General features: G+C 33.8%; 1 protein-coding gene across 1 annotated transcript in view; it reads right to left on the bottom strand.

Moving 5' to 3' along the window:
• The window catches only part of trh (trachealess), an 85,674-nt gene extending 70,567 nt beyond the window's left edge, over positions 1-15,107 (bottom strand). Inside the window, exon 1 of the mRNA XM_068763381.1 lies at positions 14,421-15,107. Within this exon, the coding sequence (XP_068619482.1) occupies positions 14,421-14,644 (224 nt within the window). The 5' untranslated portion in view covers positions 14,645-15,107. The remainder of the gene's footprint in view (positions 1-14,420) is intronic.
• Positions 15,108-21,741: the final 6,634 nt, after the last annotated feature.

Below are 21,741 nucleotides of genomic sequence, written 5' to 3'. Positions count from 1 at the left end.
CATTCCACGATATTGTCGCTGTTGAAATGATTTTAGGTAGAAAAACATAACTTAAGCTTTTATTTAGATCTGTTAGAACGTTGTAAAAGTAAAGAAACCTTGTGTTCATTATTTTATGGCGCTGAAATAAAATAAATGTTTCGTTTTAGTTTTTTTTTCAATGATAATTAAATATATATATTTAATCTCATTACATTGTAATAACGTATAGTTTATGCGCCAAAATTTAAACACTTATTAATAAAAATAAACTTGTAAAGCCTAGACTAACAAATTCTTCAAAGGACCTGAGTGTAGTGCGCATTTATATACCTGAGTACAGTGCCTCAACATATCTTAGACCTTCCTTTTTCCCTTTAAATCTAAAATAAAATGAATTTTATTATATTAATTTTATAGCATTCAAGAGTTTATGGTTGATCCAAATATTACTTTGATTTGTTGATTCATTCATATTGTTGATATTATACATAAAGCATTATCAATATTTTAAGTATACTTTATAATATCATAGAAGACCAACTGTTGAACTTCTGGCCAGCTCGTCTCAACAGATCGACATTCCAGGCCAGCGGTAGCTTACCTATAGCTAATATTTTAAAATATTATAAAATTTTAAATTAAGAATATATCTATTTTCATATTTTAATTTTTTAACACGATTAAAATTTATATTACTTGATACATCGAAAGTAATTTCTGTAGAATCAAAATAAAATGCATTAAAACACCTGCATTAAACCGGCATCGAAACCGCAGAGATAATCGGTTAAAATTTATCAGGATATCGATTTTGGTTTTGATTTGTCTGCACGTAATCATTATTGACGACCGTAATTCGCCTTAACCGATTCAGAAACCTCAATTTCCTACACTTTAAACATTTATCCAATAATAAGCAAAGATTATTTGTAAAAATGAACATAGAACAACAGTTATATATAAAATGTCAAATTCATAGTATCTCTCGAATGTACTACGAATATTATATTATAATGAAGTCATTACATTTGTGAAGCAAATAAATTGAAAATAATGTCGTATATTTTAATCTGCTAAAATCATGTTTATCAAGAGTAATAATCGGATATTTATATGCACATGACTAAAGTTCAAAGTTAGCTTATTGTAGAAACCACTTTTGTGACGAAAAATTAACGAGACGTCAATAGGCGAACGAGACTTTGTGAACTTGTGCGCTGGTAGAAATAGAGTTGTTTATGAAATTTATGAAAGCCTCCTCCATAATGATTTATTTAAAATAAATTTATGTAAATTCATTCTTAAGTCCTATCTCTAATAACTTTTAACATAGCATAGAGTATGTAATATCTATAGAGACAAAACATTTGAAACTAGTATCATTCGATATTTTATCTGTTAGTAGCTTATTACAACTGCTGCTATAATTGAACCATAAAATACTTCGTGATTATGCTTAATAATTTAATATAGATTATCTTTAAAAAACTTTAAAAAGCTTCAAAATATATTTAAATACTCAAACGTAGTTATTTTCTATCTTTTGACACCCGAGCCGTTTGTCTGTCCGGTCGTCTTGGTAAAAACTAGAATGGATAGAGGGCGCGACGAATCGTCATGACTAGGCGTTTGGCCGCTGATTGAAGCTGACTACTGTCTTATAAAGGATGTTCGCTTTTGTGTTTAATATTTTTTAGTACCACAAACGTTTATCGTTTGGACATATTGATAAATATTTCTTTTCCATTATTACTAGATCATATTTTAGATTATTTTACAATTTTTGTTTCTAGAAAATTCCATAGCGACGAATTATATAACATTTTATCTTAGATAAATAAGTAAAATATTTAAAGACAATTTTTAACATTATGTTTAATTATTCTTATACATACCTAAGGAGTCTGTTAGTAATAAGAATATTGAAAAAATGTCAAATCAAACTGACTAATCAATTCTATGAAAGAAGGTATAAAATGATACAATAAAAACCTTATTTTAGGGTAAGGTAGCGATTCCTGATCCGACGCTTATATTTGATACGTATGAGTAACTATAAAAATTACTTGCGGAATTTTTGGTGCAGTCTTCCAGGCCGGACTTATTCCTACCAACCAAAACATTAAACCGTGTAGTAAAAAATTATTAACAGTGAAAAATAAACAAACCTCGAAACACACAACTGAAGTGAATAACTACTATCACTTAATTAACGAAATAATTAAAATTAAGTCTATATTTAATATATATGCGAAGGAGGTATGAGCGCAAGGTTTTAAAGCGAAATTTCTCTGTTACCTGCTTTAAGATTTAGAAGTATCAAGAACGAACTTTCTGGAACAGGCATCCAAATCAGGATTGGTAGGAAAATTTGATTAGGTGGCGAGAGGAGTCGGGTTGATGAAGTTGAACAGCCAAACATGCTATGCGGATTATTAGCTCTAGGCTCCGTATCTAGCAGCTCTCCTTATAAGATGATAGACACGGTAATCACGAGGTGAATCCATGAAATGTCAAGACGTTACGACTCTTAAGACCTAAGTCTCTGTTTATTTACGTCTGAAATTTTTGGGTCGGTAACTGAGAAAGAGTTATCATTTTAATTATTGTAGTTTTTGTAGTGCTAGTAGTTTTAGTTTATTCGACGTTGATTTCAATCTTATTATTTATTTAAGATAATATAAAACAGTATTGTGAAATTAGATTAAAAATATGTTAATTAGGTTTCATTTTAATTTGATTTTCGAGCGTTGTAAGAATTGACGAAGAGTATATCAGAAGACGTAAAGAAAACGATCAACCTGTAAATTATCAGTGGCAAACAACACAAAGCAAAACGTAATAGATCCATATATTCAAAAAAGGGCCGCCTATCGTTTCTAAAGCAACAAAATATTTATCTCAATAATTAACAGCGAAACATTCGTAAATCGATGGATTAAAGTTTAAAATCGCGTAAATAACAGTTAGGCGAACGCAGAAAATGTAGTTTTCAATTGATAGAAGACCCAAATAATTTCTATCCGTTCATTTGTGGTATGGTATTAGCTGCTTGGGCAACATAACTGAGTTCCGGATGTTGATATTAACTTTTTTTATTCAAAATCGGGCGAAGAAATCCATTCTTGCGTTTTTGCAGTATTTTATAATTATCGATGTTTGTTAGATAATAAAAGTCTAAAGCTTATTCTCCTTTTGATCACTTTCTGAGTTGGAGAGGGTTATAATCGGAATTTCTCTACGAAATCGTGTTAGAAATTAGAAGATATGTAGATGAAAAATATAACCGACATAGCCCGGCGGACTGGCAAGTTGAAGTTTTAAGGTTCTGGTAAGACCACTGACATGTAAACGCTGCATATGACAGCATCCCTAAAAGTTGCACAGACCTTATTAAAGTCACCAGAAATGATAGCGTCTTCTATCTAGATACAGGCCGCTTCTAACTGGTCCTGTGTAAAATCAAAAGGGAAAGGCCAGCTGTGGACGTTCTATGTTGAGGATGATTTAGTTGAAGTCGCTTCTACACTTTTTTAAGGTACGATGTTACGAAGGTGGCTTTATAAGTTAGTTATTTAGTTTTTAAATGATTATTATCGGATTCTCTTTCAGAGTACAAGACGGTGTAGTATGTTATCTCACTCATACAAGAAAGTATTCACCTGATTAGTGTTCCTGGATATTTTAGATACACAAACGTTTTCCTTAATTAGCCTACTCTTATATAAGTTAACTTGCATCCTTCAATCCATCACAGCATATCAATAATTCTTACCCGTTCATATACCCTTTACAAATGCGTGTATAAACAAACAAAACAAAGCACCCTATTTATACGTAGTTATATATTTAATTATAGATGTGATTCGCACAAAACGAAATTGATTTTATTTAATGAACCGTAAAACTTTTTACTGCTAAAAAATTCATTAAGTTTATTCAATTAAACAGAAATAAAAAAGAAATAGGCGTTACAAACTTAAATTGGTTTGTACCGTCTTTTTACTCCTGTATGTAGAAAGAGTTTAAATAATTTAAATCCAATTGTAATGTAATTTAATTCAATGAAGCCTTTACAAGTGATTTTGAAATGTTTCTACGTTTGTTAATAAGCTCGTCTTCTCATAATAAACGAAGTGGGAAGTAAAGACATCTAGAATTGTTAAATATATAGGTTTACTCTTCTCTATTGTTATTTTGAAGGTTGTGTTTGTCTTGAAATGACGTGCTATTTCTATGCCAACCTATTCTCTGCTTTCCCTAAAACAATACCCAGTGAGTGCAATTTAGACTTGGCTTAATCAGACCAGCAAGGTTATATAAACAATATTGTTGACCACAAGTCCAAGCCAAATGTGTTTTTTGTTAAGGGGAAATAAAAATCAGTCTTCTAGTCTTCTTCATATGTCAGATGCCAGCAACTACCGGCGACCTTAATTATATTACCTGGTATATCTATGTACCTGGTGGGGCGTCAGATAGAGAGAGAAGAAATATTTATCTATAACTTGAAACTAGTGCAATAGAGAAGGCTGTGCTTGAAGTTTTGCTGCCAAATCGTATCAGATATGAGATATAGATTAAATAAGTTCTCGTCTAAGGTAGAATTGAACGGGATACATCGCCCTTGCAACCGATGGTCTTTGGAGCCGAAAGGTTCTCGTGTGCCGACCACGAGGTCGCCAGATGCGAGCATAGCAAGACTGGTCAAGGAACCACTTGAAGTGGGCGTGTATCAGCTGACATGAAAGAATGAATGTATCATTTTACGTATCCTACTCTCTCTACAAACCTCTTCGTGGTAGATTACTATAAATTTATTTTAGAATCAGGATTTAGGTAAGACCTACTAGAGATATTTTTTTATCTGAAGTTCAAGTGATCAAAGCGTAATACATTGACAAACAACTTAATAAAAGTTTACAAGTCGGTAATCTCTTATTTTTGGTCTATGTGTGTGTAATAAGCTACTTAACACAAACTATGTATTTGTTAAAAAGCCTATTGTACTGAATTTAATTACACCGCGATTGTATGTAAAAAAAAACTATTCGTTTTTACTATCTAAATAAGATATCCATAATTCTTATATGAAATACGCGGCAGCCGGCCGGCCCAGAGCGTCTCATCTAAAAATAACATGTTATTCACAATAAAACCTCTAATTGCGGTTTCGTCGTACAAAAGAGTCGCCGAAATCGGAGCTTTTTTTAGCCGCCGCGTTTGCGGCACCGCCGTTTTTTGTGCACTCAGGTGTAGCGATCGAATTCTGCTTTTATACAAGTAAATATCAAGCACTTCGTTACTGTTTGATAGGTTAATATTTTTTTTTCCGTCATTAATTCGGTATCGATGTAACTGTATTTTATGGTGTTTATGTTGCTTTTATTAACTTTGTTGATATCTCAATTTCTCTCAGGTTTCCAGTTTTTGTAAATACTGTTACAATGTTTGAATTTTGTATAAATAAAGTTAAGTTTTAAAGTTTTTTAACTGAAACTTTCTACACTCTACCCACGCTCTATCTCAGAGACTTGACTTGTGTGAACACATGAAATTTTATTCTTTACACTTAAATCATTTTCTGTACATTGTTTAAAATTTTTGTTTTAAATTTTGATAGACACAAGCTCAATTTCTTTCAACGAACCAAGGAGAGGGCTATGCTACGAGATCAAATCAGGAATGAAAAGATCTCTAAACGAACGTAAGTAACCTGGCCCAGCAGTATAGTAAGTTAAAGTAGCAGTAGGCAAGCGATATGACGTGTAGAGCATGTGACCGCTTAGGCCTTTAGGTTCTTTATAGACCACGAATCTTGTTCAGGTCGATGAAAGACGCTGTATGCAGGCCGCTTATATCCAGGCTTATTGGACATATTTAAGAGAGGCCTTTGTCCTGCAGTGAATGCAATAAACCGCTTAGAGTTTATGCTATCATATTGACGTTGTATCGAAAAAACATGAAACAGAATAACTTAAAATGAGGTTAGGTAATAGTTAGCAAAGAAAGCTAGTAATATCACTGAGAATAAGCGAAATAGAACAAGCCTCCGTTATGTATGCCTTTGAGTATCATTAGAAATCTAGAGTAAATGTATTCAAGTTCGTCATTAGTTAGAATATTTAGGAATCAAAATTTAAGTTAGTGTTTAATGTATTTTGGAGTTTAAACTATTTCGTAATACAGTGCAGGAGGCTAGAGAGTTTAAAGTTTTTAATTTATTATAACAATCGTCGCCTAATATAGTTGTATTAATATAATGCATAACATGTTAAACTTTTTTTTTATACGGACGAAATAAATCGGTCAACACCGAGTGAAATGTTATTGTTAAACATTTGACTACGTCACAAGCTTCTTGACAGTACTAACGCCTGTTGCTTACGAAATAGTCGCTTGATGCATTTTAATATATTTTCGCAACTGCCGCTAATTACACAGTAAAATTGTCTGGCAGTTAAAACGAAATTAATGAAACATTCATCGTATTTTCTAGATTCATTAGCATTATGAAAGTCTAGACTTTGACTTGATTTTACTTTTGTCTGCTTTTTTCCACCTGGATCTAAACTATTGCCTTATTAGCATTTACTAATTTGGCGGCTTTGAAGTTACAGAGCATCAGAAACGCTTACCTTAAATTTCATTTACGTAACAGCTGGAAGGTTCGCTCAGGAACCTTGACAACCTTTACATAACAAGCAATGTTAACGGTCTGATTTTGTCTACATTTTGTTTAACTCTATTATGCTACCATTGTTGGAAGATTAGTCTTCTCTTTAATTAAGACAAGGTTCTTAAAGAACTGCTCAGACCCAATAATCTCTTTAGAATTTTTTGATCCAAAACCCAGGTCTTATCTTAATATTTTCATGCACAGACTCTGAACTATTACGTAATAAATTACTTAAAATTACTATGAATACGATTTTTAAGAAATGGTTTTCGTTTTCATACCTATTTTTTTTCTTCCTTTTAAATTTTCTTCTATCTTTTATGATATATATTCATCTTCATAGTTTTGTTTAAATAAATTGGATCGTCAACATGGCGCAATTGATAAACTGGTAGAAGTGGTAGAAGTGTTCCTCATATTTACCTTTCAAATAAAGTTTATTTTATTAAAGTATTGGAAGTTTGAGATTGATTTATTTTATTCTAATAATAAAAATTCCATGGAAATTTACATTAAACAAAATATATTCTGAAGCTGCTTTCGATCGTCCCTGAACCTGCTTAGTTCTATCAATGTAAGAGAACTATAACAACTGAGCCAGTCCTTTGTCCGTACGAGCATACATAGACTCGCGTTACCCAAATTCGTCACGCCTTTTATTTTTCAATCAAAATATTTTACACAACGGATATGGGTTTTTTAAGGTTTTTTTTTCTACTAAAGAGTCTGGATGGATTGGATGGAGAAATTTTAATAAGGTGTGAAAGGGTTCTTGTCTCATGATTGAGTCAAAAGGATAGTTTTTGTTTTCTTTAGGATTAAATAAAAACGGACAAAGTCCCTCTTGGCCTAGTCCCTTTAAATGAATAATAAAAAATTCCATCTTTTGTGGTAGAATTTGTAACGACTTAAATATATCTACAAAGGCTGTATTAACCATTTAACATTAGTCTTAGATTATTTTAATAATATATGACGTGATTATTTATATCCACATTTTGAATAATCTTTTTAATTGCGTAATACATGTAAGAATGTTTATTTTATACATTACGAGATGAATTGCGGAAGAGTCCAACATGAAGCTTTCTTTAATCAGATCGAGCTCTCTTATAGCATCCCTCAACTTAAAGCTACGTAGGTTCAAAACGCGCCTTGTTCTGAGGAGGGTCCACAACAAATTCAGAAGAGTTTCTTTTTGTGTTCACTGTTGATAAAACCAAAGGCAAAACAGGCCAGTTTTATCTAAGAATTATTTTTTTACTAATTTATCACGACACAGAAATATCCCCTTCTGATTCTGTGATACGTTTTTGTTTACTGGATAATTTTAATTAAGCCGTTCTTAAGTTAACACTTATATTTCCTATGATTACATAATTCTTCGTAGTACTACGTTTGTGTTTGCTACCTTCAGCATTTCTATGTTTTCTCAGCTTTTCACTGGATAAAAATTCTTAGCTCTTAGATCCTTTGGACGAGAGATCTATGAAGTGACGGTGTCTGGACCTTCGAGACACTTTAGCTGCTATACTTGGCTCTATCCTTTACCCCTCTTCAATAAGTAATTTATTAATACATGTCCAGATTTTTATTTAATTAATTCATGAAAGTTCTAAGTTGCCAGTTTGTTTCTTTTTCCTGTTTTAATTTCAAACTGGTGACCCTAAATATTATTTTAATATATGTAACAGGAGGGGAATTAGTATATTATAATACTTAATGTCTATTTTTTAAACGTTATATATTTAGCATTTGTTTTCGTATGTCGTAAAAGACAATGGTTCGGTGTGTACGAGTTAATATTAAATTTTATGTCACGAGAACGTTGTCGCAAGTCCGTCAATGAAACTGGTCTACGTAGGATGCTCTGTTAAGCAACGTCGAGAAAATAAAATGTTACACACACCGGACGGAGCTCTCCATTAACGAGATGCGTTACCCACTAAGTGTACCAGTTTATTTATTGTTTAACACGACGTCATTTTATACACATGTTTTATATTATTACTAGCTGATCCCGCAAACGATGTTTTGCAAAAAAAAATTAAAGTTTTTAATTAACAAATGTAAGATAAGGGTTGATCGTGGAGGGGTGAAAATTTAGGTTTGTATGTATTTTTGTATGTTGTATCATAATAAAATAAAAACCAAAAAAATTGTCTAATAAATTAAAAATAACATTTAGGGGTGGACCACTCTTATCACTTAGGGGTATGGAAAATAGATAGTAGCCGATTCTCAGACATACTGAATACGCATGTAAAATTTGGTAAAAATCGGTCAAGCCGTTTCGGAGGAGTTCAAGTTCGAACACCGTGACACGAGAATTTTATATATTAGATAATTGACATTCGACAAATATAAGAATGCGTACTAATTTGTAATTACTGCAACAAATTTTTGAAGGTTATATTAGCGGAAAATTCGGAAACTGTTTCTTTAAAACGACAATTAACTTAAAGAGTGGTAAAAGTTCATAATTGGTTTATATAAGGTTTATCATTCATATTATATAATATATTGGTATGTTAAAATTAATAGTGTAAGCTGTTGCTGGCCGATTTTAGATTGTAAAGAAGTGGCAGTCAATAGACCATATAATGCACATAATAGATGGCCACTGGAGCCTCAAGGTGATGTGAATGAAGACACGCATTACGTAGGGCTTCTTCTATGGGAGTGGCCAATGTCCAACAGTGGACGTATTACCTCTGAAAAGTTGATGATAATGATGGCAATATCTTAATAAATAAATTCATATTTTTAAAATTTGTTTGAAAAAATGTGATAAACAATTCGTAAGTTAATCATTCGTAAAATAATTTTTATATAATACTCTTTATTGTACGAGCTAGGATACATTTAAATAGTTTTATAATAATAAACAAAAAAGTATAGTGGCCGGTCTTACAACACGAGCCAGTCTCTTGGAGGTGGAGTTATAAATAATGGGTAGCATGTTGTAGTAATGTACAAAACATACATATTTACAAATATATATAGACATACATACATATGTATCGTGTAATACGGTACGGTATAATTTTATAAATATAACAAATAAAAACATCAAACTGACAAATAAAAAATAAAAAAACAGAACGAAAAAAATGCATTAATAATCATAGGTTTAAAATTATATTCATAAGCTTAAAAAAATTAATCGCACATTATTTCCTCCTAATAAAATATGTCGATACATGTTTTATTCAATTTAGAAAATGTAATTCTTGTTAATTATCTGTGTTGTCTATGCTATACGTAAAAATGACATTTAACGGGCTTAGTCTAGATGTGAGTTTAGACAACATAATCGGAAAGTATAATCTGTTATATCCACAGGTTAAATACATCCATACGTCATCCACGTTTAACTTGAAACGGAACGTAATTGAGTTCGCTCCCATGCCAATTATTGTTAAAGGAAATTATATTGTAACAAGTGTTTCAATTTCTGCACAAAAGTGAACCTCATTACTAAAAATAAAAACATTTCTGGGAAAACGACAAATTACGAAGGTGAACTACGCAGGTCATGATATATACTTGAAATTATAGAGCTAAAAGAGATTCAGATCTCGCAAGCGATGAAAAAAAATAACGTTTATGGTTATTTTATTACAATCGCTTATTACTCTGTCGTCAAAAGGTCAATAAAAATTGTCTTTGTTAACTTGACAAAATCTCATTGTCCGTTTTATAGGCGTTTTTAACAACTTTGTTTTGTTATTTATTTTTTACGTTTAACATTTTGTGCATGCTTTTCGTTTATTAAAACATTATGCGATATAATAAATTCTTCTTTGCCAAAACGTCTCGTTACTTAAAAAAAATGTTTTATTATAAATCTTAATGTTTAGTTTATACATGGCTAACTATATAAATACTTTTTAGTTTGTTTAGTTATTTTCGAAAAAAGAATAGAACAACTGTCAACTTAAACAATAAAGACATAACTATTTAGTGAAGTGTATCTAACCGAAAAGTTTTTTTTCTTGAAACAGTAAAACAATGAATAAATACGATTGTCATTAAAATCACAAAAGAAAATTGAATAAATGAACCATAATCTAAATTGGCATATATTTATTTATTAGAAAAAAAAAAACAAAGTTATACAAAATGAATTAAAAAGGCACAAGATATAAAAAATAGTAATGTCAGTACCAGTGAATGATAACATTATTTATTATTTTTGAAACAATTGTTTTTGGATAGGACAGTAAATTAATTGATGGTAAATTAGTAACATCTTCACCTCTCTAAAGCTTTCCATCTTATACATAAATATATATTTATATGTACATATAAATATAAAGTTATAGATGTAGCAAAACCATATTAAATTCATCTTTACATATTTGGTTAACTAAATGTAATGACGAAGAACAACATCGCACGATAATGAAAAAATTTAATATTTTTATAACTGCAACAATAAACGTACAGAAACATGCTTAATTCTGTACACTCGGGCACAAGGCGGCGTGGCATTTTATACGAGAGTCGCGTCGAGATAGGATCTTAATTTGTGTACAGCCCGCGCCCGTCGCTCTTGTTTCAAACGTAAGTTAAACTCGAAAAAAAAATGTTTTTAAGCACCGCGTGGGCTCGATTAAACAATTCTGCTCTGATTATAACTTGACATGGTAATTCCGCAGCCTACGTACAAGGAAATGGTGATGGACTGTTATTTATTTTAATGATATTGTATTTAATTAGTCCATACTTATAATAGTAATTCCCCTCATCATTATCTTCAATTCTGAGGATCATTACCTCTTCTAACAGAGTGACCGTAGTTTTCTTTGGAAAATAATATCAGTGGGCTTCGACGTTCTTGAGGAGTTGTGAGGGGATTTAGTCCTTTCGGTCACTGGGTACCGCGCATTTGCGATTTATAGTTAAGATGGTGGGTTATTTCACGACGCCTCAAGCGTTAATTTAAGTCAGGTATGGACATAGGTGATAGTAATGTTTTACTATTAACAGTGATACCATAATAGTACTTAAAGAAGGATAAGTCTATATTTAAAATTATACATTAATAGAATGATAATAATTATTATTTTGTAAATAAGTAGTGTAAGGGCATCGGTCCAGATAAATAAATATCTTTCGACGATTTTTTTTAAGGAGAGCATGGATTAATATTGGGCTTTTTTATATCTTTTAAAACGCCGTATTTAATACAGCTAATGTATATAACAACACAATAAATGAAATTTTTAATAATGATTTTACAATATAATATAATGTTACAAGACCGGCATTGTGTCAATCTTCACAGGAGGCCTGCAGTGGCAAGGCACTTCAAAGGTTTGCAGTGGGTTCTATCGTCTGACAAGTTAATGATGATGATGATTGGGTATGATAGGGTAATGATCTCATTAATCCATTATCTTAACAATCCGTGACGTTGATTTATATACATATGTCGATTTTTTAACAGGAAGTATAAATTATCTTCAGGTCTTGTTCACGCCTTAAAGTTACTCTCAATGGTTCTAAATGTTACTTGTTATAACTTTCCGTGTCATGGTGCGCTAGGAGTCATTATGACAGTGATGGCCTAAGAACCAGTTCGACAATGCCATCAAGATAAGTATCACAATCTTTTCGACTTCAATTTCGCGGCTTGCGCCGACCGTTCCTGCTTCAATTGTGGGACAAAAATAAAAACGAAAATGACTTTATCACTTTCACTGTGATAGTTTTCTGCAAAGTTTACCGTGTTTTTGTGTTGTGTTTTTTATTTATGACATTATTTTACTTTATAATTGTAAAGTACAAATTTTCCACTTCATTGTATCATCAGATGATGAATTATAGCTATGATTAATTTGTAGTTATATTACATTTAAGCCGTACGATGTCCACGTTCTACTGAACATGGTGTTCCACCAAAGGTGTTCAATTCATTCAGTTGGAAGGGTTCTTCATCCATCTCATGGGTGGAAGATTTGGAGATTTTTAGTAAAACTAATAAACTGAAATGTGTAATACCAATTCTCATTTTAAAACAGTAAAAAGTATAATATAGATTAAAGGTTAATATTTTTTTTTTTTTGTAAAAAGAATTTTATTTAAAGAAACACCTTCATCATCACCTTAGTCGTGTGCAGGTTGGAAAAGACTTTCATTGAGGTCCTCTATCCACCTGGTGGGTACTGGCTGCTGCCCTTGCCGGTGTTTACTCTAGAATCTTAACACCCTACCGGCCGTCTGTTATGCGCGCTATGTAACAAGCCATTTCGACTTGACCATCCACTGAGCTATATACAGAAGTACAAATGGCGGTCTTATCGCATTAGGCGATTTCTTAAAGACGACCATTGGATGGATTGGAAAAGATTTGTATTTTAATAGTTTTTTTTTAAATTGTTAATTCCATCACTGTGTGAGGACAATGTTCAGTGCTACTAAACCAGTACAATACCGTTAAAGAATCAGGATGACATTTTTTTAACATCTACAATTGTTAAGTAATTTTATCACAGTCATTGTTTAGTAGGTTGCCAGTGTTTTTTTTTTATGAAAGGTCACTATTAGCTGTTTTTTCCTAGTTTTCGGTTTCGAGGCAGTAAGTAAGACGCTGAGGGTGTTAATCTTAGACCTCCTTACAGTAATGAATCACGAAGGCTCCATCAGGAGCTCCTGAACGGGCTACAACATTATTTATTCGTCCGGACTAGAATCATCCATGGGATGTAGTACAAAGTTCGTTCGTTTGATTCTATAACTATATTTCTTTATTGTTATTATAATTTTGATGCTCTTACACAAACACTTCTATGGTAATCATGTCATTTATAATTACTACAATAGTGATTTAAAGTCAGTGTCTTGGGCTATTAAGTTGAAGTATTAAGTAGTTATTGAAAGCGCTATTGTATCAAAAATGTTTTTGGAACTAAATGAGTGTGTGAGACAACCTTCCTTTGCTTATTATTATTATTTATTTATTAGTGAGACATTAAAGTCGCCTCCTTAATTTTAAAGTTATCGATTTGCCTTATGATGTTAAGGTTGTTGAAACACAAGTTTCTTCTTAGAAAGAGAGCACAGGTCCAACAAGATAATTTATTGTTTACGTTATACGAAAAAAATAATTTTCTTATAAGAAAATACTTTCTTTTTGAAAGATCACGTAATTTATACATTTACCAAGAAGACTGCGTTTTGGCTTCTTTAAAAAATTATCTTGCGATGTAAAGTAATATATTTGACGACACTGAATTAAGCATTTCGAAAAATCATTCTTTGTGTCAAATTGAAAGATTGACATTTCGTTTTATCATCGTAATGAGATAATTATATAGTAGGCAATTAAAGTAATTATTAATTACATTGACTTTTTTGTAAGCACTCTATAAAACTACTAAAGAATACCAAAAAATTTCTCAATTACACCAAGAATATAAAATACAGCAACGATTTACTCTATGGCGTATTATGGCGAATAATTCTGGAACATTCATTCAGACAACATTTATATATTACTAAATCTAAAAGCTCGCCCAAACAAGCAACAAAGGTAAATAAACTGCAAAGTAAATTAAATGCTACACTTGGGTAATAAATTACGTCATTCAATCTGTCGTCTTTGCTTCTTAGATTGCAAAAAGAATGCCGAAGTTTTTTTTATTGTTTTTCATGTTGAACACAACAGTATTATTATTAGAAGCAAAGCGACAATTTGTCGAAAATACAGTAAATTAAAAAATAAAAAATATAAAGAAAAAATGAAACGTGCCCAGGTTCGAGATGCGATTGGTTGGATGCTTGTTGCTGCCGACAGATATCCGGGCTTGTCTGTACGAACCAGGAATGAGTGAAGGCCGGGTTCAAGCCCGGGTTAAGTCCAGGCCCAGGCCCAGAAAGGCCCATCACTCCAGGCAGGCCGCCGGGCCGTTGGTGGTGATGAAAACTAGCGGAAGCCACCGCATAGTCCATGGCTACCGCTTGATACGGCAACATTGTCACTTCTATTTCAAAATTAGTCCAAAACTGTTCCACTGAAAAGTTTTCGCGTTACGGGCAACATTTTCTAATGAAGTGTCAATAAAGTTCGCGCGCTATTCGAGTCCTCAAAAGTGTTCCAGTTTCGAATTCACACACACATGTACACTTATCGCTTTTATTTTTTAAAACGTTTACTGTCCTTTGGGTTTGTTTATGGACAGTTCTCCGGCGCTGTTCGTTTCGAGAATTTTCACGAGTCGCGGAGCTTTCAGATTTCGTTTAACAAACAAACGCCTGTCCCATTTCCGCGACCGATCATTTACGGGGCGAGATGGTCGCTGGGGAAAAGTCACGCACAGCCACCCACTTAATAAATATTCTGGGCATATATCCGTTTTTACGCGGACGTGACTCGACGTGCACTGTCCGATTTTCACGTACGGAACGCGCGGGCGATTATCGAAAACAGTTGCATGCGTCCCCCTCTTTTAACTTCGGACGTGCAACTGAAAGCGAGCACGCGCCTAACGCGACTCTATCACGCTCGGGCTAGACACCCCGGCAGGCTAGGGTTCGGCTACTGAGAGCGAGACGCGGCTCTACAGTGGAAGGAGACAGGTGGTTCGATCGCGAAAGTTAAAAGGCTGCGTCGTTACACGATCGGTAATAGGCGGTTACGTGATTGGGCGTGGCGTTGACTATTAAGCTGAATCGTCGCGCTCTGATTGGTTGAAATTGGTAGTAGCAGCCTACGTGATATGTTCAGGAATACGTTTATAGCCTGTGCTCATAGAATATAATAAGTGAGTTGGAGATTGGATGCGCGCCAGGCGGACCGCTAGTGCGGGAGCTTCGATCTCGGCTCGCGCCCACACTTTTAATTACCGTACACCGCTAATACACTTACTTTGATCAATATTAAGAACTTTAATATATCCGTACTACATAATATATAATATAGTATAAACTACCATAATCTTAAATTATAACCATAAAACTCTTTATACCGAAAAGAAAATACATAAAACACATTTTTTCGACCACTTTCGAAAGATAAACTAAATCTCCGAATTTGATTTGCCTTTTTCATAGAAACGTGTTCCACTTTTGTCTATCGTGGGTGATTAAGCAATATATATATTCCATTTTCACCACCAGGTTTTCGTCTTTCTCTATTTCTTTTAACGTTTCTTTATTTCCATCCAGTTGTTTACGGGGGTTGGATATAAACGATTGAATAAAATGGAACATTGACATGAGGTCAATAACATGGCGCACCTACATTCACTGACATATATACAGGATAGTGACATAAATAATTATTCTTAAACTATAAATTTTCTTTTGTACAATTTATTTCTTTTCGTATTTTTTAACGGAACGAACAGTTCATTAACAATCGGTTTGTGGTGGTTCTAGCTGACCGGCGAAACGTTGTTTTTCCAGATAAAAAATAAATACCCTATTGAGTGTGTACTTAATAAGTGAACACTAGTAAAAATTGTTATAAGGTGGCGAATAAACCACTATTGGAACCTGGACATTATTGAACAAACTGTTAATAATTAGAAATAAATTGAACCATTTAAAATTTACAGCTAATTGATTAAAAAAAAGAGATTCGTCGTGACTCAGATAAACCACGCTTCGCTAAGTCGAGGCTTGGTTCAAGCGCCTTTGAATCAACAAAAATCCTAGTTCGGACCTAGTTCTCTCGAGGCCCTTCAGCCATGGAGTGTCCGCCTAGGCGATCTAAGAGCTTGGTGACCTTCCAATTCGGTAAAAGTGAAATATTTAACAGCCCGGGCCGAGAATTCCCAAGGAGCCCTCGGGCTTAGCTTCCTTAAAAAAATAGGTTAAACACCTTCTGTGCCGTACCCACTGAAACACGCGGAATCTGTAAATGCCTCTTGAACAGTAAAAATAAAAATACAAGCTACATCTCTTGATCAAAAGGTGAGGTATTTATTTCTAAAATTAATCAAAGACGCGTCTGTACTCCTTAAAGAGCTTATGTCAACTGGTCAATATGAACACGGCTTTCCAATTTATGTTAGTAAATTGAAAGTTTTCCTTTGTTGACCCACTAAACGAAGCTTGAAATCGATATAGTTAAATAGAAGCGTTTCGGTAATAGATAGGATTGCGAAGTCCATTGGGCTTACAGTATTAGCACACAAATCGGCGGCGAATGGCGGACGGAAGCCGCAAACGCATGCCACTTCCGGCGCTCGGTCGCCTAACTGGAATCGAACCTCGCGCCCGTTTAGATGGCAATCCTAATCATTTTCTATTGTCGGGTCATAGCCATTGATATCACCGGCAGTCGAATGCGTTCCAGTACATTAATTTTGACAAAACATTTACCGGAACATAGAGATGAATCACAGTTCTGATATTAGAATTAGAGTTTCATAAATTAAAAATAACTGTTTTTTTTTTGGAAATATTAAAGGCATCTTCAGTATACAAATAATAAATATATGTTTAAAAATAAATATTTTTTCTAAAGTACATAAATTCGCTTTTGTACTTTAGTAAACGTGGTTGGTCATAGATGACAAAGCTTTGAAGAGGTATATATATATATAAATATGTAATAATGCATGAATTGTCCTATCCAAAAATCAATAGTTTCACTTCCTAATGATAATATACTAAAAAAAAGCTTTTTTGACATTCTAATTACTGCATATTAAAATAAATTATTGTTTACAGTCTGTCATATGTCCCTGGAGAATTTGTTCTGCCCGAAGTAAATGGGCTGTCGTATTTCAATAAAAAAAAATTATTGTAACATATTTCAGAGTGACTGTTTTAAATAATATATACAGAGTTAAAGGAAATTGGTGTTAAATCTTTAAAGCTTTTTTTCTTACTAATAAAGCTATATATTTACCCGTTTAAAGTTTTTACTCCTAATATCCTATAAGTGAAGGATTAATTCTTCTACACTTACGCATTCTATTAAGAATATTCCTTGACTATTTTCAAAATTAAGTAATTTTTTTTAACTTTTTGGTAATATGGCGTTTGGGCAAGAAAATGTATTATATTTTTTCCACACTGTAAACAGACGCTACGTTTTTTTCTAAATGTTTAAATTTCATCTATTTCTTTCCATACGGAATAAATATGCTACTACATGATATAAATAATATAATAATTGATATTACACCTGAAATTTAATTTGAGACAGTCGGAATATTTTATCGGACGATTTGTCCCGGATAAATTGAAAAGAAAAATAATAATCTGGTAAGTCAAACTGTAGTAAAAAAAAGACAATGTATGACATAATATTTCACGTTTATGCAAACAGTGAATGATAAGAAAATTTTAAATATTTTTTCCAGATTGTGTACCTGTTCATGATCAAGTAGGTGAGATTTGCTGGTAGGAAATGTATATATTTATTTTGTTTCGACAAGTAATAATCTCATAAATCAGAGCAGTCATTTTTAAAGTTATTTTTGTCAACTTCAAAATCCAAAATAATCCAGAGCTTATAAGAAGGTGGTCGCGAGTAAAGACAAGTAATGATAATATAAGTTTAACAATAACAAAGTTACTCGTGAAACAGCAGAGCGCTGTTAGCTTCCGTAAATAAAAGATTCAGAATTGTTACAATTTTTCGTTTTTGTTCTCGTAACCGCTTATTGGGTAAAGAGTGGTCCTCTCTGGTCATAATCAATAAAGAGATCGCTCCGATGGACACGGTCACGCGAACAGCGCTCAGAAGCGCGGACGCGGAGGTACGCGCGGTGAGGGCTCAGTGATGAGACGGGAGCGGACGATGAAGCGAGAGCGAAAACTCGCTTACTTACTATTCTACTTACTTCAGCTAATTTCTTATTCACACATATCTAAACAAGTCATTATAGTAACTATAACAGACCGAGACAAGAATAAAGAGCGGGTAGACGCAGGTTGACTCACGGGAAGTTACAAGGATACGGGTAGCGCGGGAGGTGTTATCGTGGCTATTTTTAGGACAGACCTGAGCATTACAGTGAGCGTCTATCGGTTAGCGATGATGATGTTATTCTATGTTTACATCTAATTGGTAAATGAGAGTGTGGCTTAACGATGAATGACTTTAAAATCGCAAACACAATATCAATAAAGCCCCCAGAAAGCAAGTGTTATATTTTGATAAATTATTTTCTTACGATAATCTCACACAAAAACTATTTACTATACGTATTCTTGTTATTTTAATATCTATAACTCAGAGTTTCTGCTTATTTTAAAATAAAACAAACTTACCAGTTCGTGACACTAACAAGCAACACAATTATAATATATTTTATTTGAATTGATCATCATTTTAGCCGTAGAACGTGAACAGCTGGACAAAGACCTTGAAGACGATGTACATACAGTGTTTTCTAACTACCTTAACGTGACCATCTACGCTGAACTTGCCGGTCAGTGGTCTCCAATTCAGAACCTTAAGGTTATTTTGTAAATAACATTTATTTATTAAAGATTATACCATAATAAAATTATTACAAAGTATATATGACCAGTAACATAAATATAAGAATTGATCCCGCTAAGCTCATCACTAAACGTTCATAATTGCTGAAGTCAGCCAGAAAACTGCCTTCTTATTGGATAATTCGTGATTTTTCCCTTTTTTTTTCTCCGAGCGCAGCGCGACAGGTGCTTGAACCTGGTACCCACGATCTTGACATTGGTGTTTCGATGATAATCAAACGCCAATGGGACACGAGTTCAACGAACTCGATTAAATCTAGTGCGCCTCGCAGTTACGTACAGAATCGATTTTACTATCGATATCGTTTTGTTCAGCGCATTTACTGGGGAATTGAATCATTCTACACTCTATATATTTTAACAGTACGTTATTTCTAGCTTACGATGAAGCCGTGAAGCTAGCATTATTTACACAACATTTTAATTAAACATTAGATCGCGAAGATATATAGCCACTTTGAAATATACAGGATGATTGAATATATATGTCATAGCCTTTTATACGAGGGTCAAACTGAAAGTTCTTAGAAAATCAAAAACTAAGCATTCTAGCAAATTATTAGTTTTATTATAACTTTATAAAATAGCGTCCATTTACATCAATACATCGCTGCATTCGATGGAACCATTGAGAAAAGCACCTTGCCCACTCGGCCTTAGGGGTCTCTTCGACGGCGTTTTGAAACGCAGCCACTGCTTCTTCGGCGTCCATAAAATGTTTTCCTCGATGTTTTTCTTTTATTTTCGGGAATAAATAAAAATCGCAGGGTGCGAGGTCGGGGCTATACGGCGGGTGACCCAGTAATTCCACGTCTGAGGTCGCCAATTAGTCGATCGTTTGCCTGGCGGTGTGCGACGAGGCATTGTCGTGATGAAGGAGGATCCTGCTGCGAGGTCGTTTCTCTCGAACTTTTTCCAAGACAAGTGGCAAACAGTTGTTAGTGTACCACTCTGCATTAACCGTTTTCTGATCCTCTAAGACAACTGTCGCGTAATGACCTGTCTTTCCGAAGAACGAGGCCACCATCTTTTTTCCAACACTTCGAACTCTCTTCACTTTAGTTGGCAACTCTTCGGAAGGAAACACCCACTGAGCAGACTGTCTTTTGGTTTCCGGATCATAACAGTAAATCCAGCTTTCGTCACCCGTTAGTATGTCGAACACAGCATTTGAGTCACCTCCGTTAAATTTTTGGATCATTTCTCGGCACCAATCAACACGGCGGAGTTTTTGAGCCTCGGTCAAATTATGCGGTATCCAGCGGGCACAAAGCTTCCTGACCGCTAAATGTTCATGGAGGATTTTGTGCACTTGACTCATACCTATGCCTAGACTTGTCCGAATCTGCTGATAGGTCACTCTTTTGTCAGTCTCTATCATACGCCGCACAACACTGATATTGTCTTTAGTCGTCGCTCTAGAAGGCCGTCCCTCACGCAAATCATCGGTGAGATTAGTTCGACCACGTTTGAATTCATTAAACCAGTTGTAAATTGTGGCACGAGATGGGGCTTCATCGTGAAAAGCCAATCGAAGTCTATCATAACTTTCTTGTTGACTTATATGACATCGAAAGTCATAAAAAATCATTGCACGAAAATTTTCTCGGCTTAAATTCATTCTGACGTGCACAGACAATTTTCAATTTGCCGCCAAATCGTAAAACAAATGACAAATGAATGAAATGTATACTCAATATTATTGGTAAAGAGTTCTATTTTCAAAATTTAAACTTATTTTTTTAATATAATGCTTTTAAGTTGCCAGTTCTAAAAACTTTCAGTTTGGCCCTCGTAGGTGTAAATACGTAGCTTATTTGTCAGCAAAAAGCTTCAAAACTTTTGCAACCAGTAGGTGATATTTTGCGCAAATGTGGTACCTGCAGAGGTTTGAAATTTTAGAATAGAAAGAAAGTGGATGCCAGACACTAACTGCTTCCATCAGATTCCATTAGAAGTTTACAAAGGAAGTTTAAGTCCAGAGGTGGACTTTCTGTGTATGAAACGTTCTTGATGAAATTCATTATTTAATTGTGTGACGTCATAGTGTTCTAACATTTTATTTACAACACAGTATGTTAAGAATTTATCTCAGTTCTAAATACAATCACAGCACAAAGTTATGTGTAGCCAACAACAATATCGTGTCCAGTGTCACATGAGCAGAATCCATTATTAATATTAGTTACAAATTCCTCTAACACTATCGACGGCTTGTTAATACATCCCCGCACCATTCTAGCGCTCGATACTGAATTTTAAAGAGGATCGATCGCATCTCGTGGCCTACATACAGTGAGGCAGTGAGGGACGGTCGAGCAATGACCTGCCCTTAAGTTTATTGGTAGGGTGTCGACCATAAATATTCGGACGTGTGATCTGAGTACTGAAATGGTACACGATGCATAAATACGGCACATGTGCTGCCTTGTCTAGGAAATGTCAATGACGTTGATAAAGGATCGTTTTAACTATGACCTTTGTCATATGCTAAAACAATAACAATAATTATTATTAAGTCTACTTTACGTTTTTTTACGAATCTAATACGAAATAATGTTAGTCGTCGTCGTCATTTCAGCCTATAGATGCTCACTACTAGGTATAGG

This window comes from Battus philenor, unplaced genomic scaffold (assembly GCF_028537555.1).
Source record: "Battus philenor isolate CCGP_79_NKW_IND1 unplaced genomic scaffold, ilBatPhil1.0.hap1 SCAF_18, whole genome shotgun sequence".
Lineage (NCBI taxonomy): Eukaryota > Metazoa > Arthropoda > Insecta > Lepidoptera > Papilionidae > Battus > Battus philenor.
Note: the sequence above shows the minus strand (reverse complement) of the source record. Positions and strands in the feature narration are given on the sequence as shown.